At 40.9% G+C, this 26,722-nt stretch overlaps 1 protein-coding gene across 4 annotated transcripts in view; it reads left to right on the top strand.

Annotated features, from left to right (window-relative positions):
• Window positions 1-26,722, top strand: part of Fbxo15 (F-box protein 15) — a 119,487-nt gene that overhangs the window by 78,018 nt on the left and 14,747 nt on the right. For 2 of the 4 annotated variants that reach the window (XR_003846699.1, XR_003846698.1), the window contains exons 9-10: window positions 461-585; window positions 25,047-25,140. Coding sequence is in view for 2 of the 4 variants with exons in the window: in XM_008850662.3 (XP_008848884.2) it covers window positions 461-585; window positions 6,221-6,490 (395 nt within the window). In the remaining 2 variants the exon portion in view is untranslated. Of the gene's footprint in view, window positions 1-460; window positions 586-6,220; window positions 6,581-25,046; window positions 25,141-26,722 lie in introns of those variants that run through there. The other 2 variants (XM_008850662.3, XM_008850663.3) reach the window with 1 other exon arrangement.

Genomic DNA, 26,722 nt, shown 5'->3' with positions numbered 1-26,722 from the left:
AACCCTGAGGCGAGTAGCTCTCTGTACATGCATTCCCTTCCATAATAGGTGCTTACCACGGGCCCAAAAGCAATGGTTCCAAGCCTCCATGGCTTGGAACTGTGAGTAAAGTAAACCTCTTTACAGTCTACTTTGGTAATAGAAAGCTGCTAATATAATACCAAATGATTCAAGCCTTTGCTTTTCCTTTAGTGGCAGGGTATGTATCCAGATTCCTTAGCCAACTTCTCTTGACTCACCTTTGACAGTTTCCTGAGAACCCCTGTCCACTTTTCTGTCTTTGAGATACAGATGCACTCCTCTGGCCCCATCATAGAGTGTGCCCTGTCCTCAGTGCAGGTGTCCTCAATGAGTCTAGAGTTTGACAGTATGAGGCATCCATCGTGGAATGGCTGGCCAGAAGACTATTTGTTGCCTCACATTGAAATGTAGTAACTAAACTAAACTTAACTCATTTCAGGGTACATTGAGAATGGATATGTGAAGTTCATGGCAATTAATTTAAAAAATAACAGAGAACACCTACCTCTTATTGGAAAAGTTGGCCTTGCTTGGAGAACTGATATTTTTGATGGCTTTATTGAGGTAAAAATCAAGTTCTTTTCTTTAATTTTTGTTTTTGTATAATAAAAAACACGGTGTGTGTGTGTGTGTGTGTGTGTGTGTGTGTATGAGCCTTCTAATTGCACCTTCCTTCCATTCCTTTACACTTTCTGCATGTAAGACAGTCTGTGTATCTGAGAGAGTGAGAGCGAGAGCGAGAGAGCAAGAGAGAGAGAGAGAGAGATTAAAGGTTGGTTCACATATATAGCATCTGCTCATGACATTGTCATTCCTCTACACCAGTTTAAAGTTTATTGCGGTTACAAATTCTTGTTACAGATTTCAGGTGTCGTTTTGAACAGTTAAATACAAGCCACACAAAGGAGAATTGGCCTAGTGTTGGGAATTGTCAGGGAGGGAGGGAAGAGAAGCCAGGAAAGATCTCCTGCGATTCTATTCCCTTGTGTGATTCTGTCCCATGGCTTCTCCTGGCTCTCTTTACTGAACTTTATGAGTGGAGTTTGGGAGTCACAGGAGCCAGTGGGCTCACTGTCTCTGATGTGCTCTGTTCATTTTGCCTATTATGGGGACACCTGGGTAGAGCTAAAATGATGATGACTAAGACAAGACAGGATTGCTGTGGAGTCTGATCTCTTGAGTCATTGAAATTTGGCACAAAATGTGTTATTTATCCTGTTTATCTATGAGCAGATCTTAGCCTGGGTAAAATTGTCTATCACACACAAAAGAATATTGTTTCATGTTTTTAAGAGCACATTCCTGACCTCTTATTTTTCTGTGATAGGCTGAGGTGGGTGTTCAGTTAAAATATATGTTAAAGCTGTAATGAAATGCTTCTTCTAAAAATTTTTTTAAAAAATTAAAAAAAATATTAAAGCCAAAATAGACCTTGAAGACCAAGAATGACAGAATACAAGTATGAATGACAATCATTTAGTATTCTCTGGGGCTAAAAAAGGAAGTATAAGTGTTGGAGAGATGGCTCAGTGGTTAAGAGCACTGACTGCTGTAGCAGAGGACCTGGGTTCGATTCCCAGCACCCACATGTCGGCTGCGAACCATCCTTAACTCCAGTTCCAGGGGAATCTGAAACTCTCTTCTGACCTCCCGTGGCATTGCATGACACAGGTGCACTCACTTACGTTCAGGCGATACACTCATGCACATTAAAAAAAAAAAAGAGGGAAGTATAGTAATTATATCAAGAAACAAGGCCTTATTTCAGCCCTGTGATTGAAAAAAAAGTCTTCCCTAGATCTGCATGTAAGGCAGACAAAATCCAAAGTAGCCCTTTAGCAGCAAGTATGCCAGGAGAATTGCACAGCATTTCTGTGGGTGGCTGAGCTCACAGCTTCAGAACCTGACCCTTCAGTAAGCTCAGGGCAATGCTTCTGCAGGTTGCTTCAAGGCTGTAACTCAGGAACTGGGCTACTTGTGGCCTCTTTTGTGCAATCTAAAGACAGGATTCTGAGTCCCTGAAGTTGGGAGTGGATGGCCTGGCTCTAGGAAAATTCTCCATAAATACCCTCTCTCCTGAGCTAGAGGATGGGAGGGTAGATCTGCGTTTAAATATGTAAGCACTATTAAGACTAATTCATCCTTGAAAGTAGCAGGTGAGTGATATCATACCCCATGTGTTTGCTGTGCAGCTCAGGAATTTCCTCCTAGGAATCTGACTACCCTACACATAATAAACAGTAAAATACATTCTAAGAAATTGGCTTTCAGGGATTTAGCTTTTTTTAATTTTTTTTAAAGCAAAGTAATAAGATAGAAAAATAGTTTAGTTGGGCACAGTAGTGTCACTATGCTTTTTGTGCAGTGATGTGGGACAGGTAGGCCCCCTTCAAGCAGCCCTGTTGTGGTGTTCAGTGTCATGCACAATGATATACTCTCTAATCCACCTCTTCAGTTCCTATCAGAATCTCTGATAGATGGATTTCTCCTGCCAATCCCTTTCTTATGTCTTCTGTTTACTTTTTCTTTTCATGCCTTGGCATTTTTTTTGCTTTTATTTTAATGTTACCTCTAAATCTACATAGAGTTGGCATCAATTTTATTTAATCTAGGTATTTTAGCATAGGTCTGTCATTCTGCTTTATGTTAGGAGTTGAGTTCAGCGGCACCTGCTGTGAGCAGGTCATGGGTTCAGCCTGTTGTGAGTGCTATGCCTATCACAGAAATGCTTTGGTCACTTTCTGAGGACTGCAACACCTGGCTACATGCATGATCGCATGTTCGTGCTGTTAAATGGAACATCTTTGAAAGAATAGGACATTTGTGCCTGTGCAGGCACTATAGTCTCCCAGACATGGAATTTTGAACTGTATGGTAGTTCTTGAAGACCAGAGCTAACTTGAGCCCTGGCCTCCTATGTCAGATGCTCCTCCTGAGCCTGGCCAAGTTAACTGATCCCAAATACAACTGGGCCACATTCTTCTCTTTGAATGTTCTATTTTCTTTCTACCTATTTGCTTAATTGGTTCTTTTTCATTCTTTATAACAAGGTTTATTTATCATTCACTTATATAATTATCTGCCAGTATTTCTTGGTAACTAAGGGGTAGACAAAGATAGGTGCTGGGGAATATGTGAGTAAAAAGCAAAAATTACACCAAAAATCTGTGTCTACCCATTGAGCTTTTGATCTTTTGAGATGGGAGTGTCAGCGAGACACTGAGTACGCCATTGTCTGCACTAAGTTCTGAACATCCAGACAGCTAAAGGGGAAAGGAGAATGCTCAGATGGGGGCCTGGCCCATTGAAGGATCTGAAAGACAGCCGACATGGTTGGAGTACAGATGACAGGAAACAGTGTGTGAGGTGAGGAAGGTTATTCAGATGGAGCAGGCCAGGCTTTCAGGCTACAGGCAGGAATTTGGTTGCATGGTCTAAGTTGTGAGTGATATGACTGGATTTGTGTTTTTTAAAGATGCATCTTCTGAATACAGTAGATGGGAGTGAACAGAAGGAGATCAACTGAAGGCTGTTGTTGGGGTTCTTTGAAGAAAGAGGGACAACTTGGTATTTAGTTCCTCTTGACTGCCATAACTAAGTACCAGACTGGCTAGCTAGTTTGGTGGCTGGAAAGTGTAGCATCAAGGCACTGGATATCTAGTGTTTGGTCAGGGTCCCCTTCCTGGTTCATGGATGATGGCTTCATACTGTCTCTTCAGGCAGAAGGTCAAGGCAACCTCTGGGCCCTCTTTATCAGGGTACTGATCCTGCTCATGCTCTGTTCTTAAGCACACTTCCCTCCCCAGGGCCTCATTTCCCAGTACCATCTCATAGGGTGTGAGGTTTCACAGAGGAATGTTGAGTACACAGATGTAAAGAGTATACCACTTGGCAGTGGCAGTGGAGAAGACCAAGGATGATTCCAGTTGAAGGATAGGAGATAAAATAATATTCAGGATTTAGTGGTGGCTGCATACAGAGGGTAGAAGGCCAGTGGTGCTGGGATGATACCAGGCTTCAGGCACAGCTGATGCCCCTCCAGGGTCCAAGTAGCAGGTCCAGTGCAGTTTTGCTGAGGTGGTTGTGGGTTTGGATAGAGTCATACTGAAGTTGATGGACCCTTGGGTCATCTAGGTTATTTAGCAAGAACTTAGATATTTGATTCTGAACTTGAAGGAGGTTCAGTGTAGAAATATGCTTTTGGGGGTCTTGTCTTGGAAATGTTGGTTATTAATTGAATTATGGATGTAGACAGATTCCATCTAGGTAGGGAAAAGGATCATACATAATAAAACTAGGGCTTTAACATCAACCTTTGAGGACCTCCAGTAGTAATGTGGCCTGATGGAAGCTGCAGATGGTTCTGGAAGTATTAGGAAGGAAGTATTTGAAGAAAACAATGATAAGCAATGATAAGTGCTGCTAAAGTGGGGACTGACAGGTGTTCACTGCATTGAGAGGCTCAGGAAGGGGTCCTTTGTGGGTTGAAGTGTGGGCAGGAGGTAAAGACTTGGACAAAAGGAAGACAGATCTGCCTGCAAAGAGAAGAATGAACAAGGAGTGACGAGGCTTGGGGAGGTTATCTCTTTCTCTAAGATGGGAGTCACTTGAACATGTCTGAAAGCTAAAAGCTGGTGGACGAGGGACAGTACCCACTTATGTTAGAGAGCTATATCCTGTGAGAATGGAGAAGACCGAGGCCAGTTGGTGGGCCATGGCAAACTCCACGTGATTAAAGGGCATTTAACACTAAAGTGTAGGTGAGGAGAGGATGACACAGTGTGTTTGGTGTTTTACAGATAGGGAAGGTGCGCTACTCATCTTTCCCTAAGAAGAGTACGTGCTATGTGGAGGCCCTTGTGAGGAGGGCACAGGAGGTTGTAGGAGAGGAGAAGTTGGGCAGTTCAGAGAGGAGGAAAGGTGCCCCTGTAAAGCACAACAGACTCCACAGATTGTGCCTGGCTGTGGATACTCAGGATAGGCTCTGTGTGGCTCTGCTACAGTGCTAGGCAAATCTAGTTACAGATAAAACAGCTGGGCTCATCTGGTGCTGGGTTTCGGTAGAACTGAACACCAGGTGTGGTAAAAGAGGGGGGTAAAGTTTTGTGCATTGGTGAAGAGGTCAGTCTAGTGAAGGACAATGAAATCTAAAGTGACTGAGATGAGGCCAGAGAACGGGAGTTGGAAAGCTGGTAGGTATGGGAGCATAGGCCCATAAACCTTTTCACATCTTTCGTTATGCACATGCACATAACTTGTGAGCACACATATTCATGTGTCATGTAAGACAGTACTTATGCTTATTGTGTGCAGTTCAGGCTGATTTTTCTTTTATTTTGACATGTAGCTGTGCCTCATGACATGTAATTCAGGATGCAGTAGTAGTCATGGCTTGAAGTGAGAAAACACTGGTGAATCCAAAGTGCAGTGGGGTGGGAAGTGGGAGTAGCTGAATGAGTTTGTAGGAGGGTGAAGAGATAGTTAGAAAGCCAGGTGTTCAGTGTTGATTCTGTAAGCACAGCATTTATGGGAAGTGCTGTGCCTAGAGGTAAAACTGTGGAACTGACTACCTGAGGTAAGACTGATCATAGGAGCCTCATAGTCCAGGATTAAGAGTCTGGGTCATTGGGTCCACTGGAATCTCCAGGGGGTTTGGAGTCACTCAGGTGGTGGTGATATTTGAGAGAGAGTGAGAGAGCGAGAGGGAGACATAGGTAGTCAGTGAGCCTGCTGCCTGTATCAGGGTGAATGAGAGGATGGTATATGGCAGACCAGGTTATATAGCAAGGGTGGAGAGCTAGAAGTTTGCAGCCTCAACAAAACAGGAGTCCACAAGAATGGAAGGTGACAGTCTGCTGGAGTATGGAGTACTGAGAAGCTACTTCCAGGGCAGTGGCACGGCCATCTCTCTCGTTTGTGGAATATCTGTTGCCACCAGACAGACTCCAGCACTAACCTCTGCCCCTCAGTGCACAGTCATCAGGTGCTCATGTGGATCTTTGAATGAGGGTGACTGCTAACAGAGGAGGCACAGTAAGTACTAATTATTGTTAGGGTAATAAGTAGGTCCCATGATGTGGCCAAAAGTATTCTGAACCTTGATGCCACAGGCATTTCTCAGTTTACAGAGTCATAATTCTCTGAAAATCAGGTTTACTTGGCCATTTTATCCTGACACTTATAAACCTGTCAATTGTAGAGTTGCTCTGTGGTGGATGTGACCCTTCTGGATGAGCACAGGAAGCCCTTTTGGTGCATGAGTTCTCCAGTGTGCATGAGATCTGCCGTGTATCCCTCTGACGGTCCCAGTTTCATGGGGCACACATACTACATCGACTACATGGATATAGAAGGAGGAGTGCATGCAGAGCTGGTGTGGATTGAAGAGACTGAAGAATACTTCATTGTCAACCTGGTCCTTTACCTCAGTGTAGCAAAAATAAACCATTGGTTTGGGACAAAATACTGACTTTTAGCAGTAGATGGCAAAGTCTCGTTTCTAGTTAGTTATTTTTTACCAACAACTTTGTTCTTATTGGAAGTTAAAATAAAGCATATCTGTGGGAGTCTGTCTGGTACCTTCTTATTTTCCATTAGAAATTATGAGCTGTGAGTCATTTTAAAGTTAATATTTGAAAGATTAAGTTAAAATGTATTATTTCATTTTATTTTATATTTTATGACATGGTCTCCCTGTAGCCACAGCTGGCTTGGAACTCACTATGTAGACCAGGCTGCCCTTGATCTCATAGAGATCTAACTGCCTCTGCCTCCTGAGTGCTGGGATTAAAGACATGTACCACCATGTCTAAGTTAGAATTTAAAAACTGTATATCTTAATGAAGAATCATGTAAGACAAAAAACTTTTACTATTTACTTCCTTTCTATTTTTGGTTAAAAAAAACAAGGCAGTCTGCCTAGCATATGGTCATGTGATCTGAATGTATGTGTGCATAGTAATAGATGAGAACGGGTCTGACCCCAGGCTAGGCCTCAGACCAGAAGATGCTGCCAAAGGAAGGGCTGTGAAAGTTGGGGCAGCCTGTAGATTAGACCACAGCATTAGATCAGTGCTGATTCTGATGCATGATGTGACATGTTAGCATTGGAGAATCCTAATGAAGGGCATATGGGGAAACTGTGGCATACTTTTGCAGTTAAAAAATGAAATTATTCCAAGACGAACAGTTAACTTACAAACTAGAATCATCTTGTCTTCCTTGTATTCTCTGTCTTGCTTAAGTAGGTTCCTTTTGTCTATTTGCCTTGACCATGGTTTTCCCATTAGAAATTTGCTCTGTGCCTTTAGTGGCCAGCTTCAGTAGTGCTGAAGGTACATCAACTATAGTCAACTGAACTGGCCACACTGGGGCACAGGGGCAATGCACTACCTTGGGTGCCAGATGTGCCTTATGTGAGCATATCAGATATGCCTGAGTATCCCCTCCGCAACAGGAAGTCTTCTCTGGGCTGCCAGTTTTCACAGGATAATCTCCAGACTCTAGGAGCCCAGGGCTATGCAAGACTGTGGCATGAAGGGAGTCGAGTTTGCTGTGGTTAGTGCCTGGGGAGAGAGAACATAACAGGGTCTCACTGGGCTGGGAAGAGACCAGTATATTCAGATAGACCCACCCTTCATTCTTCAGATCAGAAGTCCTTAGATATTTTGCTCTATTCTCATATATAATATAATATTTAATATACTGCAAAGTATATTAATATTCATGTTACAAATATATTCATAGGAGTATTATAAAGGAAGAATATAATTCTTTTCCCTCTACCTCCTCTCATCTCTGTTTCACCAGAGTAAGTGAGCTCTCTCTGGCACACTTGCTTGGTCTCAGCATATGATGTCCTCTTTGATGTTAGGATGCAGTGTGGGGACCTTATTAGATGCTGACCAGAACCCTTGAGTTAATTTATCTCTATTTTTTATATATATTACCTACTCTTTGGTATTTTATTATAGCAACAACAAATGTGCTAAGACACCATGTGAATATTGTATATACTGAAGTGAGCTTTCAGACACACTAAAGCATTTCCTAATCATAATCCTTTGTCAAGAAAAAAGCCTTTTGTTTGCAAAGCAAGAGGGTTGATTATGACAGGTCATGTTAAATACAAAGAGCATCACAAAGCTGGGCTCATTAAGTTGAATCAATTCAAGAGAAGTAACAGGTGTGGACTCTTAATTATGCAGTTGGCAAAGAAAACAAGTTTGAGTTACACAGAGAAAAGCATTTATCCACCCCTAGTGTGGGATAAAAGACATTTTTATTTCAAGTATGCTCAGATGCAAAATCTTGTCTCACTTGAAATCAGGTCAAAGATCTGACCAGCCTTTCTGAGAGGATTTATATAAGCAATTTGATAGTTGTCTCTTATTTTCAGTAATGTCTACTTATAAGTCTAATAATTACAACTGCTTTGGAAACAAAGTGTTCACACAGGAAAGTATGTGTGAGGTGTGTCGCCAATACTTATGAAGGGACTGTGCCTTCTAAAAGCTGGTCCTGAGGAAACAGTGCACTTTGGTATATGGGATAACATGGACTCAGCCTTCAGCTTGGAGAGCCTCCTGTGACTTTGAGTAATAACATTTAGATTTCACGAGCTACAGTAAAATAGATCATTGTTGGTCAAGTGTGAGCTGAAGAAGCCTCTGGCTAAGAGGCATGCTCATTGGGCAAGGCCTGGTAGGCCAGGTCAGGGAAGGGTAGCAGCAGCAAGGCTCTCTGGAGGAATGTAACACATATGAGAACCTTAAGTGGTGGGTCCTCCTGTGTGCACCATGGCCTTGGCTCCACCAGGCTGCCAGAACAAGACTGGTTGGGGCAAAACAGGTTGAAGACACAGGTGCAAATGAGCAGTCTGGACAGTCAGCACTTGATGAGCACCAGTGGTGCTCAGGCCCGGATTCCAGCTGTATAGCACAGATGGTGGAATGCCCCTTTACTTCCAAAAGTCAGGTGCAGAAGAGAGTGCCTTACCAGGGAAATGTGCAGATGTTGAATTGCCTGAAGAATGGCGGGCTAGCGGTCACTGCATGGTGAGGGCAGGTCCTCAGCCTGGACAGCTAGGGCTTTGCTCCCCTCTTGCGCTGGTCTCTAGGTGATTGTAAAATGGAATTCTGTGAATGCCCCAAAAGCCACTGTGTGGTTACTCTTTGACACATATGCTTGCCATCGTGAAATGAACGGGAAAAATACACTAATCTCTATGGGTTTAATTCTGAAAAGAACTCTTAGATGCAAGATTTAAAACATGGGTAACCAACTTAATGTTGGCATGGGAGAAGGTGAAAATTCACCATGAAATAATAGTAGCTTTTAGTTTTAATAACTGATCTTATCATGTGTCAGGCACTGTGCAGTGGCTTTACAGCTTTAATGAGCCTACCAAAACCCTGTGGATAGATGGCATGACAATGACATTTCACCTTGAGGAGCTGAGCTCAGAGAAGTTAAATAACCTCAGGGGCTCACCGAGTGGTGGTGAGACCCATGATTTGTCTGATTCTGAAGCCTAGGCCCTGAGATTAATAAACCATTCCTCTTGTCTGCCTGTGGAACTGGGGTCCAAAGATCTATCAGACATTACCATGCAAGAAACTATAACCACATACGTAGCAGAGCATAAAGAAACATATGCAGTGAAGCTAATCCAGGAACAAACCTGTTCAAAGAATTGTATGTTGTCAATAAAAGTGGTATCCACTAACAGAACAGAATAACCAAGTCACTGTGAAGGGGTCAGCTTCAGAGGACTTTTCCAATGCTATAGTAAATTCTATGCCTCCCTTTAGACAAGCAACTGCAAATAGGTAGAGCAGAGCACAGAGCTCAGAAGCACACTTGCAGATGATTGTGACAAAGGTGAGTTGCTTTTTTATGCATAAAAGGTATTTATTAGACTGTCTCAGACAGTAGGGGCTGGGTAGTCCAACAGTAGCCACCTGCACACTGAAGAGACAGAGAACAAGGTAACCACCCAATCCAAGAAGCTCAGCAATACAATCCAAATTAACTTGGTAAGCCTGACATTCCCTGGAGAGCCACTGGTATAGAGTCCATGTTGAAAGGCCAAAGAAGGTTGAGTCATATGTCATTGGAGGACAGCAGTGGCAGAGACAGACAGATTGGATCACGAAGAGGCACTTGTTAGCACCTGCTGGCTGCTTTCTCCTCAGACTTCTTTTGATCTGAAGTGCCATTTGGAAGATGCCCCCCACAGTGAGGGCAACCTCCTCCTGCTTACCATCCCACATGTCAGTGTTCACTGGAAGCATCCCCACAGACATACAGGTATGTTTCAGTAATCCTAGACATCTCTTAATCCAGTCAAATTGGCAACCAAGACCAAACATCACACACATAGTGTCCAAAGTATAAATGGCAGCCATGCTTTGGACACTTAGGTTGAGGTTAAAGTTAAATTCAACAAAGTTATCCTTTTTGGATAATATGCACCCAGCTTGATTTGCCTTCTATGTATATGTTCATTATGAGGAGGACGTTGTGTTACTTTTATATGTTAGTATCAAATTCAAAACTGCAAAGACACTGAAAATAAAGGGGACTGAGGATAGATGCTGTTGGTGATGTGGAGTAAGAATTCCTACACACTGGGGATCATCAAATCATGGAATCACTTTGGGAAAGGTTCAGCAGCATCTTACAAACTTCAGCACATACCTATTCCACGACTTAGAAATTCCACTTCTGGATATTTGTCCGAGAGAAAAAAGCATAGGTCCACAAAAGAACTTGTACGAAAATGTTTATAGCCATATCATTCTTAATAGCCCCAAACTGAATACAGCCTAAATCTCTATCAGTAGGAAAATGATGTGTAATCTATTCACAGCATGGCAAAAATGAACAAATTATTGATGAAGTAAACAAAACATATGATTTCTAAACATGCTGAATGAAAGAAGCCAGACATGAAAGAATAACTTTGGTATGATTTGGTATGATGCAGCAGACAAATCTCATCTATGATGAAAGAAGTCAGACCAGCTCCTGTCTTGGGGTCAACAGTATTAGCAAGGAAGTAGCAAAAAGGATCTCTGGCAGTGATGGGAATGAGCTCTATCTCTAAATGGGTGTGGCTTACAGGTGTACAAATGTCAACTGACCAAACTTTGTGTGTGAGGTCAGTGCATTTCCTTTTGTGGAAAGCCCAGCTCAGTTAAAAAGTACTGGGATCAAGAAGGGTGTGGGATAAGGTGGAAATGGTTCACAAATGAATCAAATGTAGTTGTAGAGAAAACAAGATACATGCAAGTGCGCAGGCACGCGTGCGCACACACACACACACGCTCTATGGGCCTCAGCTGGTATTGTGACATTGATCAAGAGGAAAACTGTACAGATGACAAGTCTGGGAGTGAACAGCTTTACAGCTTCTCACTGTACAAACTTTGTCATTAAATTAGAGAATTACAGATGTTCAGAACTACATAAGACTCCATTTCACAGATGAGGAACTGTAGGTCAAGTTGAAGGACTTCCCAAAGTCAAATCATTGTGGCTCAAGGATGACAAAGACTACCAGTGTTAGGAGGCAGGAAAACGGCCTCAGATGGTGTGAAGCTTTTGTAATGGAGCCCAGTTGTTCTTCAATACTGTTTATTACTATTCACTCTGTAGGGACAGATAAGGCTACTGTTTATTGTCTTTGGTGGACCAGGCACATCACATAGTGTCCTCAGTCCATTCCACACAGTATAAGGTAAATATTGTGACCTGCATTCAGAGATGAGGAGGCAAAGTGGTAATGTGTTAAACAGCTTGCTAATGCTTGCCCGCATAGAACTGAACCATGGGTCAGTTTCCTCTTCACACCCATGTCCTTTCCAGGGAGGCTGCTGAATCACTCTGAATAATATGGCCACTGTGCCTCTTTGTGTATCAGAAAGGGTATCCTTATACTCTTGATTCTGCATCACATTTGTGAATGTAACACTGTCATCAGGTATTTGTCTCCACCTAGAATTTTGCTAGTTCACATTGAAATACTTGCATAGGAAGTCTCATCCTGTTTCCCTTCATTTTTCAGACAGACAAATTCTTGATCACTTTATTCGTTCTCATTGTGATCTTGATGAAAGAAGAAATGAGAGAAGAAAAGGGTCAAATGAAGAAAATATAAAATCATCAGAGGGGCCCAGGGCTTCCCAGTCATTTTCTCAATTATCAAAGAAAAATAAGGTTAAATAGTTCCAAATATAGAGTGAAAGTATCAGTATGGCTATTTTGTTTTATTTTTAAATAAAATCTCAAGGTCACAAATTTCTCCCTGCATGTAGCTTTAGCTGTATCTGATGTCTTTTCTTTTTTGGATAACTTTTGGTTTCAATTTTTAGTCCCTATTTTAAATAAGAATTATATGGAAGAGAAATTTTAATTTCCTAATAATGAGAATATTTAAAAAATATTTCTATTGTTGATTTTTTTAATGCTATAAAAACAAAATCTGCTTTATGGAATCCATTAAAGTCTTACTGATTGCTGTTGATTAAGTATATTATTAATTTATATCTTACAAGTATATAAAAGGCCAACTATTACACTTCTCATTTCCTTTTAATTGTCACCTTAATTGTAGTTTATATTAAAAACATCAGACAATAGATATGTTTTTGTCAATTTCTCCTTGAATTTTGGGATCTTTTGCTTCGCTTTTGACTGCCTTATTATGTATTGTATTAAGTTTCATGTCTTACACAGAGCCTCTCTGCTGATTAACTTTCCCTCTAATATGTCACTCTGTTTTGACCTGGTTCCTGCTTTCAGGCTAGAATCACTATTAATGTTGTAATTAATTTGTTTTCTACTTAGTGCATTGCCTTCACCCTTAACTTCAGTTAGTTTTTATAGTTTTCTTTCAGTGCCTGTATAGACCTGCCTTAGACTTGGGCTTTATGTTATAATATGATAAAATGTGTGTTTTGTTTTGTGGAAAAGGTTGTAAGACTGGAAAGAATGTTAGAGCCAGAGGAAGGGGTGGAGTGTTACCTGGAAGTGTCCTCCAACCACTATGCTGGCAAGCTGTAATCACACCTCCTTCCCACACTCTCAAGGAGTCGAGTGGGGAGTCATATACCACTCCCATCCAATCAGCTGTATGTGGGAGAGGGGCTAGGGATATACAAGCTGAGAATACCATAACCTCTCTTGCCATTTTGTACAACTGTCAGGAAGTCACAGGATGTATATCTGAGTGCAGACTTTGTCCAGTGCAGCTGTAATTGGGGGGGGGGGCATCCACTCTTCTGTTAAAAAAAACCCACCCTATGCTCTGCTAGCAAGACCAAGAAACTAGTTAGGATTAAAAACAAAACAAAACAAAAACAAAAGCAAAGAACAACAAACAAAAAACAACAACAAACAAAAAAACAAACATCAACAAAACAGAGCAAATGGAAACCTTCATTAGGCTACCAAAGTTGACAGTGACTTGTGGTACTATACAGATTGGGTTTTAGGTTTTATATTATTATTGTCATTTGCTACTCTTGCTTCTTGTTCCTAATTTTCTTTTTTTCCTTCTACTTAAAAAAATAATTTATTGAGAATTTCACACAGGGTTATAAGCATACAAGGTGTTTTGATCAAATCCATGCCCACTCTCTCCCCTCCAACTCCTCCCATATCTCCCCATCACTATTTTCTGATGACTTCATGTACTCTTCTTTTCTTTTATGGGGCTTTTTCTTATTCTAACATTCTCCCCTCTGAAGAGGTAACCCTAAAATCTTTCAAGGATTAGGTTAGAGCTCTAAAATGCATTCTACGTTTTTGGCCTTTGGTACAGAATATGTTGCTAAGAGGCCCAAGGACGTTTTGACTTTTAGCCAAGAAGCTGGCCACTTTTCTTTGGGGTCTTTTTACCCTAACTGCCTAGCCAATTCCTACCTCCTATTCTTATCACACCATCCTCTGAGGAGGTTACCCAGCTTGCGGATAGGGAATCGGGATGCAGACTGCTCTGGCTTCTTCCATGCTGAACAGGGACGCAGGGTGAGGCAATTGGAGTACCCCTTCAGTGAGTTTATCTAAGACTCGCAAATTGTATAACTCTTATCTGTAGGGGGAAAAGAAAGTCCTTGACTGGTGAATAGGAGATGTGAGGAGAAGTACAGGCAAGAGTAATTAGTATTACAAGTTCTAGATGGGGAGCTAGAAAAAAGTCAGAACAGGGCAACTTTGAGTGATGGACTCAGGATTTGTTTTCAGGAACTTTGATAGCTGTTGGAGTGGCTAGAATCAGTGTCAGTTCCCTCTTAAAGGCTTCTAGATAGAGGGAGAAAACAAATTCAGCCATCATTTTAGAACAATAGTGAATTGTCTCCCTTAGCTACAGGTGGGCACTACAGTATTACAGACCAAGATTTGAAGTCTTGTATCTGAGCAGCACTTTCTGATTAGGAACAAAATCATCAATGAGGAATAATTGTCTAAACTTTTTATATGGACTTAAGCCTAATGTCTGAGAAGTGTAATCCCTTGAACTCTTAAAGAAATATACTGATCACTTTACTCTTTGGTTATACTTTCCTTTCGGGTGTTTAAGGCCATACTGTTGGCCCAAATTAATCAATTTATATTTACACTTAAGGTCGTTTGAGGTTCTGTTCCTCAGGGGTCACATGGGCTTGGGAGGAGCCCCTGGCTGCTTTCTTTCACCAGTTCTGTCTATGTGAAGATAAGTCAAAGGTCCTCCTTGACCATGGCTGGCTTCACTTGGAAGCATGGAGGAAGTGTTTCCTCTGAGGTGACCGTTCTCTTTGTAGACTGGACGCTGGTTCAAGTCCATCTGGTGGGGTCTCCATATGTCCTCCCTGAACAGGAGGTCAGGTGACTCACCACAGTTACAGGACATTTTGAGAGATGGTCCATAGTCCCTTGGAACTTAGTCGACCTTGGAGGGCAATGGGGAAAAACTGTCCTTTAAGTTCCTCTGACCAGATTAGCATAGGCCTCAAACTATGACTGTTAAACATCCAGTAAGGTTAGTTCCGCCAGTCTGGTACTTTTAATTGCCAGATAAAGCTTGGGGTAAAAATCAAATATTCTCAGATAAACCTTGACTAGATATATATTTTGTTCCTTAAACTAGTTGACTAAACTATGACCTTCGGAAAATTTAAGATTATGTGTATATTATTTTGGTCTCATCCTTTATATATTATAACAAACCTACACAGACCTTTATCACTTGCATAGGCTTTCTCGTTTTTTCTATTTTGGAAAATATCTCCATTCCCACATCTTGTTAACATCTTTTACATTCTCGTTTTCTCTTTTAAATAATTATGAGACATAATAACATTAACAAATAAATTTTCCATCTGTTGTGAGAATCCTTTTCCTTTGGATACTAAGCAATGTTTATTCCCTGTTAAGGTTCTAGTATTGAACCAATGTTTGATTAAAGTTTTACTGGGGAACCAATGAATTTGCTGAGCTTACTTACCAAGATAACTGAGGGGTTGCTGAGGTGTATGTATGACCTGAGGGTATGCACACTGGGTCAGACCTTCTCTTCCTAGCCTTCCCCAGATTATATGCTGTAGCCCTCCCCAAATCCAGGAGGCCATGTGTGATTAGGGCCAAATTACATACAGTTCACTGGGAAGAGTGGCTGAATACTCGGGTAAGGGTCCAGTGACCCCTCTTGCTCCTCCTTTAATGAAGGAGCACAACTGACAAGAAGCCAAATTGTGATGATGTTTAGCAATTAGGCATTGCTGAAGTCGTGATGATGGTAGTTATTTCATGCTGAAGAGACTGCTGTACAGTATCATCTTATTAAACGGACATGGAATTTAAAAGGACTTGGTACTAGGATCCACAAATGAGGGAGAACATACATCTTTTATTTTTCTGCGTCTTTGTTACTTTACTTAGTATAACAGTGTCTAGATCCATCCCTTTACCTGAACATTTCATTATTTCATCTTTCTTTACTGCCGAATGGATCTCAATTGTGTAAATATACCACATTTTTGTTAACCACTTGTCAGTTCAGGGGCACTTAGGCTGCTTCCATATCTTAGCTATTGTGAAAAAGAGCAGCAACAAACATGGTTGTACAAGTGTCTGTATAATAGGATGAGTCCTTTGGGTATATGCCAAGAAGTGGTATAACCAGGTCATATGGTAGGTTCATTTTTAGTTTTTGAAGATTTCTCCACACTGTTTACCATAGGGGTTGCACGAGTTTGCAATCCCACCAGCAATGAATGGGCGTTCCTCTTATTTCATATCCTCTCCAGCATTTAGTATCATTTGTTCTCTTGATCATAGCCAGTCTGGATGGGGTAAGGGGATACATTAGGGTGGTTTTAATTTGCATTTCCCTAATTACCAATGATGCTGAACAATTTTTGAGATGTTTCTTAGCCATGTTTATTTCTTCCTTTGAGAACTCTGTTTAGACCTTTAGCCCATCTTTTCCTTGGGTCATTTTGTTTCTTGCTTCATCGTTTTTTGAGTTCTTTATATATTCTGGATGTTAAACCTCTGTCAGATGTGTCATTGGTAAAGATTTTTTCCTCATTACATGGGTTTTCTCTTCACTTTTTTGATTGTTTCTTTTGCTGTACAGAAGCTTTGTAGTTTAATGAGGTACCACTTGTTGATTGGTAACCTTAATTCCTGAGCAACTTCTGTCCAATTTAGAAAATCCTTTCCTATACTTGCATCTTGTAGGTTACTGCCAATATTTTCTTTTAATAGTTTCAGGGATTCCTGTTTCACATTGAGGTCTTTGATCTATTTGGAGTTGACTTTTGTGTAAGCTGAAAGATAAGGATCTAGTTTCATTCTTCTACAGGTGGAGATCCAGTTTTGCCAGCATCATTTGCTGAAGATGCTGTCTTTCTTCCATTGTGTGTTCTTGGCACCTTTGTCAAATATCAGGTGGCTGAAATTGTAATCGTGTTTGGGTCTTCATTGATGTTCCATTGATGTGTATGTCTTATTTTTGTGCCAGTACCATCCTGTTTTTATGACTACACCTCTGTAGTATACTTTGATATATGGTATAGTAATCCCCCCAGCCCTGCTCTTTGTGCTCAGGGTTGCTTTGGCTATCTGGGGTCTTTTGTGCTTCCATATGACTCTTAGAATGTTTATTTCCAGTTCTGTGAAGAATGTCATGGGGATTTTGATTGGCATTGCATTGAATCTGTAAATGGCTTTTGGTAGGATGGTCATTTTCACAATATTAATTCTTCCAATCCATGAGCATGGGAGGTCCTTCCATCTCCTGGTGTCTTCCTCAATCTCTTTCTGTAATGATTTAAAATTTTCATTGTAGAGATCTTTAGTGTCTTTGGTCAGATTCATTCCAAGATTTTTTTTGCAGCAATTGTGAATGGGAGAATTTCTCTGTTCTCTTTCTCCAGTTGCTTGTTTATTGATATATAGAAAGGCTACTGATTTTTGTAGATTGATTTTATAACCTGCCACTATACTGAAAGTGTTGATCAGTTCTAGGAGTTTTCTGGTGGAACTTTTGGGATCTCTTAAGTATAGTATCATATCATCTGCAAAAAGTGATTAGTTTGACCTCTTCTTTTCCAATTAGTACTCCTTTAATTTCCTTCTCCTGTCTTATTGCTGTAGCAAGAGTTTCAAGTACTGTGTTGAAAAGGAGTGGATATAGTGGACATCCTTTTCTGGTTCCTGATTTAAATGGGAATGCTTCCAGTTTTTCTCCCATTTAGAATGGTGTATTCCCTCCAGTCCAATTCCCTGTAGGACTTTGAACATAGATGTGTGCTGAATTTTGTCCAAAGCCTTTTCTGCATCTATTGAGATGATGATGTGGTTTTTGTTTTTGCGTCCATTTATATCATTAATGATGTTTATTGACTTGCATATATTGAACCATCCCTGCATCTCTGGAATAAAGCCTACTTGATCATGTCGAATGATCTTTTTGATGTACAGCTGTATACGGTTTGCAAGTATTTTGTTGAGAATTTTTGCATCTATGCTCATTAAGGATATGGGGCTATAGTTTTCTTTTTTTGGTTGTGTCTTTACCTAGTTTATGTATTACAGTGATGCTGGCTTCATAGAAAGAATTTGTGAGTTCTTCCTCTGTTTCTATAGTTTCAAATAATTTAAGTAGTTTTGGTTGGAGGTCTTCTCTAAATGTCTGGTAGAATTCTGGTGTAATCCATCTGGGTCTAGGCCTTTTTTAGTCGGGAGGCTTTGTATTACTGTTTCGATTTCTTTATATTTTATGGGTCTGTTTAAGCTGTTGATCTCTTCTTAGTTTAACTGGTGATTCCCATGATTTTAGATAGCCATCCTTTCTTTTAGATTTTCAAATTTAGTAGAGTATAGGTTCTTAAAATATTCCCTTATAATGGTCTGGATCTTTTGGGTGTCCATTGTGATGTTTCTCCTTCCATCTCTGATTTTGTTTATTTGGATTTGCTCTTTCTTTCTTTTAGTTAACTAAGCTAAGGGTCTATCTTGTTTAGCTTTTCAAAGAACCAGCTCTTAGATTCATTGATTCTTTGTATTGTTTTCTTTGTTTGTATTTCATTAATTTCTGCTCTGATTTTTGTTATTTCTTCTCTTCTTCTGGGTTTGTGTTTCATTTGTTCTTGCCTTTCCAACGTCTTGAATTGCAGTGTTAAGTCATTTATTTGGGCTCTAATCTTTTAAGGTAGGCACTTGGAGCTACAAACTTCTCTCTTAGGACTGCTTTTAAATTGTCTCAGAGGTTGTGTTGTGTTGTATTATCCTTTTTTAGTTGAATTCTAGGAATTCTTTTATTTTTTTCTTAATTTCTCCTCTGACCCACTCATTGTTTAGGAGTGTGTTGTTTTATTGCCATGACTTCATGTAGTGACTAGGGCTTTGTCCAGTATTGATTCTGAGCTTTATTGCATTGTGGTCTGGTAGAACACATGGAATTATTTCAATTTTTTTTTTGTATTTTGTGGCCCAGTATGTGGTCAATTTTTGAAAAAGTTCCATGGGGTACTAAATACAAAGTGTATTCTTTGGTGCTTGGGTGGAATATTCAAAAGATGTCTGTTAGGTCCATTTGATATATGGTATCATTTAATTCAGACGTCTCTCTGTTTATTCTTTGTCCAGTTGACCTGTCTAATGGAGACAGTGGGGTATTGAAGTCCCCTACTATTCCTGAGTTGGGGTTAATCTGTGCCTTAAAGGCCTGTAGTGTGTTTTTATGAATTTGGGTGCACCAGAGTTTGGTGCATATATGTTAAGGATTGTAATATCTTCTTGGTTAACTGTTCCTTTGATCAGAATGAAGTGACCCTCCTTATCTCTTCTGATTAGTTTTACTTTGAAGTCTATTTTCTCAGATATTAGAATTGCAACCTCTGCTTGTTTCTTAGTGACATTTGCTTAATCCATTCAGTTATCCTGTGTCTTTTGACTGGGGAGTTCAGTCCATTGATTTTCAAGCTTATTATTGGAAGGTGTGTATTGGTTGCTGTCATTTTGATTGCTGTCTGTGTTCTTTGTCTAATTTTGTGTTTCCTCAGTTGTACCTTTATTCATTTTATTTCATTGCTCCTGGAGTATAGTTGTTTCTTTCTCCTCTCTTTGAATTGCTTCAGGTAGTCTTTGAAGGGCTGGTTTCGTGGTCCTGTATTCTTTCAGGCTTTTTGTGTCATGGAAGATTTTTCTTTCCCTCTCAAGTATAATTAACATTTTTGCTGGGTCAAGTATTCTGGGTTGGCATCTATTGACATTTAGAAGTGGAGATACCTTGGTCCAGGCTCTTCTGGGATTTCATAGTTTGTATTGATAAGTCAGCTGTAATTCTGATGGCCTTTCCTTTGTACGTGACTTGTTTTTCTTTTGCTGCTTTCAGGATTCTCTCTTTGTTCTGTTCATTTAGTGTTTTTACTATGATAATGTCATGGGGAGTTTCTTTTCTGATCCTGTCTATTTGCTGTTCTATGTGTTTTCTGTGTTTGTATGGGGACGTCTTTCTTTAATTTTGGGACATTCTGTTCTATAGTCCTGTTTAAGATCTGGTCAATACCATTAACCTGAAATTCTCCTTCCTCTATGCCTATGATACATAGATTTGTTCTTTTCATGGTGTCCCACATCTCTTGCATATTCCATTCTTGTGTGTTTTTTAAAATTTTCCATAATCTTTGCTTGAGTGGTCCATTTCTTCAGCTTTATCCTCCAGTGTTGATATTCTGTTTTCCATTTCATTCATTCCAGTGGTGAGGCTTTCCTTTGTCGTTTCAAGTTGCCTTATTGAGTTTTTCACTTCCTTCTTCATTTCTGCCTGAGTTTCCTTCAATGTTTCTATGTCTTTTGTGAATTCATTCAGAAGTTTATCCCTATCTTCTTCCAGTTCTTTGATTTGTTTGTTCCTGTGTTCTTTAAATTCATTGAATTCCTTCATCATGTTTATGATTGTTCTTTTAAATTCTGTGTCCTGGGTTGTCTCTAGGCATTCCCCTATAGAACTCTTCTACAGGACTGGTGGAGTTTGGTGGGGACATAGTGTTTTGGCTTTCCATTTTATTATTCTTTCATTGTGATTTTGGCATGTGAATTTCTTTTGTTGTTTGTGATTCTGATATGACAATTAAGTTGAAGTGTGCTTCTGTTTGTATTATTGGTGTGCCTTGGTCCTTTTCTTTTTGTTTATGTAAAGCTGGTTGGTTTAGTTTTCAGGTCCTCTCAGGTTTTATTTTAGAAGGAATTGATGGCTTCAGATCAGCTACTCAGGAGCACCCACAGAAGCCCAAGTCACGTTCCAGTCAGGTACACTCAGGCTTTCTTCTATGGTTTGGACCCCTACTAGTGGGAACTCAGAGCAAAATTTGGGAAGTTCCCTAAGGGGGTGCCGATTTTGGAACTCTTAGGTCTACTGAATTCTCAGCCCCTATGCCAGATGGAGGCCAGAACAGGCACTCTGGAGGTCTGCTAAGATCACAGCCACTACACAGATGGAGGTCGGAACCCACCCCTCGGCTTGTCCTACCAAAGGCATGTCTACCCTGGGGCCTTGGGAGGGGCCTCATGCAATCCCAGTTAGAAGGTTGATTGTGGCACAATTAGGGGAAGCTCACCAGCATGTGGTGGTGGGGTCTTGGTGCTCTCAGGCAGTCTCCTGCATTTTCAACCCCTGTGTCAGAGGGAGGCTGGAAACAGTCCCTCTATGGTGGTCTGCTGAGAGGACAGTACACCGATGGAGGTTGGAATCCATCCTCTCAGGCTGTGTGCTAAGATTGGTGGGTTGCTTCTTAATGGATGCCATGAGGTCAGTTGTATCACCATCTGGAAGGAAGAATGGTCCACATGCCCAGAGACACATTCCAGGTAGATTATAGGGCCAAGTGTGAAAAGCAAAGTAAGAAAGTGACTTGAAGACACAGCAAGCAGTTTCCACTTCTGCTGTGGAAGGATAAATATCTGGATTAGGAGATGAGCAAAGGGGCTTTGAGATGGTTCAGTGGGAAAAGTACCTGTTGCACAAGCATGAGAACCTGCTTCATATTCCCAGAACACACTAAAAGCTGGGTGTCATGGCATGTACCTGTAACTCCAGTGCTGGGAGCAGAGACAGGAGGAACCTGGGGGCTTTGCTGGCCAGTCATTCTAGCTGAAACCATAATATTCAGGTTCAGTAAGAGTCTCTCTCTCTCTCTCTCTCTCTCTCTCTCTCTCTCTCTCCCTCTCCCTCTCCCTCTCCCTCTCCCATCTCATACACACATACACACACACACACACATACACACACACACTTTTTTTAAAAAAATGAGCATAGTAATAGAAAGCATTCCCTATATCACTGATGAGCAGGAAATGCAAATAAATACTACAGTGAGGTACTGTTAGGCTGTTATCTAGGATGGCTGCTGTCAAAAGAGCAGAAGACAAGTGTTGATGGGGGTATGGAGAGGTTAGAATGCTACTGTGCACTCATTATTGCAGGAATGTGAAATTGTGCAGCCACAGGGCTGGAGAGATGGCTCAGTGGTTAAGAGCACTGGCTGCTCTTACAGAGGACCCGGGTTTGATTCCCACACCCACATGGTGGCTAACAACCATCTGTAACTCCAGTTCCAGGGGAATCCGGTACTTTCTTCTGACCTCCATGGGCATTGCACAACATGGATGCACTTACATACATGCAGGCTCTCATACACATAAAATAAAAATAATAAAAAAAGGAAAAAAAGAAAAATTATGCAGCCACTAGAAAAAAATGGGGAAGCTCCTACAAAATCGAAAATTAGAGCTAACATATTACTCAGTGGTCCTTTTCCAAGTGCATAGTCAAAAGAATGAAATCAAGATATTGAAAAGATCGGTATCCCCATGTTCATTATGCTCTAGTTTTTATCCATCAAGATACAGAATCAACCTACAGGTTGATGAATAAGGAATGAATAAAGAAACACACACACACACACACACACACACACACTGAAATACTTTTGGGCTTTAAATAAGGTTGTGTGGATGAACCTGGAAGACACTATGCTAAGTGAAATACTCCAGATGAAGGAGGACAAATTCCATCCTATGTCACTTACATGAAACTCATAGAAGCACTAAAAGGTGGTTGCCTGGAGCTGCAGGGATGTAAAAATGAAGAACTCTTATTCAAGTTTTAAGTAGATAGTATAAAGTATCAGTTATGCAAGATGAATAGGTTCTAGACATCTGTTGACCAACAACCTCCATATAGTTAACAATGCTGTGTTAAGCCCCTCAAATTTTCAAAGAGGCTAGGTCCCATGTTAAGAATTCAAAGGAAAGAAGACAGCACAGTGATATTCTCACCTACCAGCCTCTCTGATGGGCACCTAACTCAGCCACCATTCTTTCACTTGTTTTCTTTGTGTGTGTGTGTGTGTGTGTGTGTGTGTGTGTGGTTTTTTCTTGGTGCACATGCCAGAGGCAGAGTTTGAATGTCTTCCTTTTTTGCCTCTGTCTTATTTTTTGGGAACAATGTCTCTCACTAAACCAAAAGCTCACTGCCTAAGCAGCAAAACCCCGAGAGCTGCCTGTTTCCATCCCCAGTGCTGAGATTACAGGCATATACGGCCGTGCCTGTGGTATGTATATATATATTTTTAATTGAATTTTTTGTGTATTTCATACAGAACATCTCAAACAATCTTAATCATCTTTATACCCCCGTTCCCACTGGCACCCTCCCCTAACCCCCCATCCCCCCACTGGAACCCATATATTCTGTCATCCCTGTTAAGGCCCACTAGGTTGTCAGTGTCTCCAGCTCTTCCCTAGTGCAAGTCCATCCACTGAGTCTAGTCAGCCTATCTAGAGTACATAAGTCCCATGCAAACTCAGGCAGACGATAGCCCAGCATAGAACTGGTAAAATGAACATGCCTGTGTTTCTATGTGGGTGCTGGGGATTTAAATTCTTCTTCATGCTTGCATAGCAAACACTCTTACACACTGAGCCAAACCCTCTATTACTTTTTAAAATACAAGGCCTTCACTTTTTAAAAGAAATACATCCCTTTTTGACAACTTTTGCTGGAATGTTCCTCTTCCACTGGGCCAACGTAGAACCAACATCTGCCTCTCAGTAACTTTCAAAGAATATAAATCAGTCAAATTTCTCCCACATCAGATACATAAAAGTATCAAATCCCATTTGGTGCCACCTCAGGTTTTAAAGGGGAAGCTGAGGCAGGTCTCAAAGAATCAAATGGAAGCGGGCTGTTCAACTCTACAGTACCAATATGACAACTGAAAATCTTACCAAAGTATGTAAAAGCAGCAGAGCATTTTGACTCTACCACAGTGGTGTTTGGTGTGTTCTTTACTAGTAAAATTTAGCCTTGGTGGAAACAGTAATTCCAAAAGTAGTATGCAAGTAACCATTAATGCGAAAGTTGGAAAAAAATGGTCATTAAAAAATGGTTAGTGGGAAAAATATTAACTGATAAAATTGAGAGGAACCAAATACATCAATCAATGCATCAAAACTGTGTTGTGAAATTTTTATCAACAAGAATTGGTTCCAATGAAATTGCAAAAATACAAAACCCCTGCAAGCTATTTACTTATGCGGTCTATGAAACTGGTCAAAGAATTATGTTAATTTAATGGTCTTTAATACTGCCATGATTCTGAAGAAAATGTTTTATTGATAAATATTCTAAGCATCTTCAGGGTCACAATGATGCGGTTAAGAATTACTGATCCCCTTGTATGGATTTAAAATGCCAAGTACTTTGTAAGTGTAGCATGCTTTAAGCTAAGTAAAAATTACATATTTTTGTAATAGGGCTAGAAGAAATAATGGCCAAGTAAATGCAGTTGGATTTATTGAAGTCTTTGGAATATGAATATATTTTATAATTCTATTAATGTTGTAGTAATGTAATAAAATATTTAAAATCAGACATTTAGTTCATGGTTACATTAACTTTGTGATTAAATCATGATATAACTGGACGATGGAGCCTACATTAAGAACTATTTTGTGTGTTTACATATACCCTACGTCCCAGAAGTCCTTTGTTCCCTCTGTAATTGTGCTTTTCTGGGACATGCAAAATTTTCTGCATTCAGGCAAGAATTGCAGTTGTTATTCAGCGAGATCTTTAGCGATATCTGAATGTAGATTTATAAATGCCACCTACCCATTTTCCTGGAACAAGACACTGACTGCCTTTCTGAAATAAGATTCTGTTGCCCACATTTCTTCCACCAAATTGCTAACTTTTGCTTGTTATTGGTTCTTCTTAAGTGCGGTGAATGGTTGTTCAGGACAACTTTGTTTCTGAAGAGGCTGTGAAGTGACTGCACTGGTTTCTATTTTCTGCTAGCTCCATGTTCAATAGAAATGGCCCCAGCGATGCTGACCTTAGAGTTGAGGTGTTTGCTGTTCTCCTTTCTGAGGAGCTCATGGTGGCACACTGACAGCTACTTTAAAGATATTATCAAAGTTTTATAGTAGGAAAAAGTCACTGGATACTAAAACATTGTTTCATGCAGGGCAAGATGGAAAACCACACCGGCTTCAGAAGTAGACAAGCAGCTCTGGAGGCAGATGACATATGCAGTCACCTGGATTTGTGAAGCATTCAAGGTTATTCCTCAAGGGTGTTATTAGATTAGGGGCATAACTGTGTATTTTATTCACTATGATTTATGTTAAAAACCTAATGAGAGAGAGAGAAAGAGAGAGAGAGAGGAGAGAGAGAAACATATTTCTGTCTGCAGAGTTCCCCACCAGTCTGTGGATATGGGAAAAATCATTCTCTAATTTTAAAAAAAGGGTTTTAAATTTGGTCTTGTATTGGGAGTTGATTATGGCTTCCTGGACACAATACTTAGTATTGCCCTTACTTCTTTCAGATGTATTGGGTCCCCATGAAAATAGTGATGATACACTGAGTACATGGATATACACTCTTCCTTACTGAATTCAGCACCAGCTCTGGCTTCAGACATTTATCTTCTCCTTGAGTTGCAACTAATAACTTATGTCTAAGTAGTAGGTCCTTGCTCATATGTCATGATGTTCACTCAGAACCACAGATAGGAAAGTTTCTTTTCCCCCAAACAGCTTTCACTGAGAATGAAATTCAGTCCACATTTATTGTACTCCTACTCAGTACAAAACAGCATCCCGGGTGTATTCTAACTGGCAAGGTATGTGAGTGCCTGCTTTATGTGAGCTCTGAGACATAGGTTGATTTTTATTTTGTAAAATTGAGCTTGTCAGATATGGATTCCATCTTGTAAATTGGATTGGCCTTATATCCAAGCAGAAAATGTTTGGTTACTGTTATAACATTTGAGTTGCTATTACTCCAGTGGGCATGTCTTACCGGGCCAGTCACTATTCTATCTAGCAGGGTTCACAGCTGTGTAAGATTGATGATTACTTTTCTTTTCTGGTAGTGTGCGTAGCACCATGACAGCTAGCCAGTAGGAATGAAGCTTCTAGCACCTGTCATGGCAGGGAGGCATGGGGGAAGAAGTAGTCAGAGCAGAATGCCAAGAGACATCTTTGAGTAGGCACAGGAAGCAGAGACAGCTAGACTAGAAGTGGCATGTCTATATACTCTCAGAGCCTACCCCCAGTGATGCGCTTCCTCCAGCATGGCCATACCTGCTAAAAGTTCCTTGACCCTCCCCAAACAGCAATACGAACTGGGGATGAAGTGTTCAAATACTTAGAGACAATGGGGACATTATCATTCAAACCACCACCTTCCACTCCCTGGCCCCTACAGGCTCATGACCATATAAAATGAAAAATGTGGCCCTTCCATCTCCGCTGCTGTTCTCTGCTCCTGGTTTGGGCCCTGCACCATTCCTGGTCTTGGGTCCCCAGACACCTGGGGAACTGGTGCTGCTTCCTGATCTTTTTCGACCAGGCCAGCTTGGTGCCTTCCTTGGGCCCCAGAGGCACTGCTTCCATGGGACCTGGCCCCGCCCTCACCTCTCCCTGCTTCCCGGACCTGCACCACTGGCTAACTCTCCTGGCCCGCTCTCCCACCCTCAGACCTCTCTCGGGGTAAGTCTACCGTACAGCCCTCCTCGCCTTGACTCCGCCAGCTGCGCTCACCCTTCCATCTCCCCCACTGTTCTCTACTCCAAGCTTGGGCCCTGTGCCATTCCTAGTCTTGGGGCCCCAGACACCTGGGGAGCCAGTGCTGTTT

The sequence above is a fragment of the Nannospalax galili genome, unplaced genomic scaffold (genome assembly GCF_000622305.1).
Source record: "Nannospalax galili isolate Female #2095 unplaced genomic scaffold, S.galili_v1.0 scaffold243, whole genome shotgun sequence".
In the NCBI taxonomy this organism is placed as follows: domain Eukaryota; kingdom Metazoa; phylum Chordata; class Mammalia; order Rodentia; family Spalacidae; genus Nannospalax; species Nannospalax galili.
This window is presented reverse-complemented; position numbering and strand designations above follow the sequence as displayed.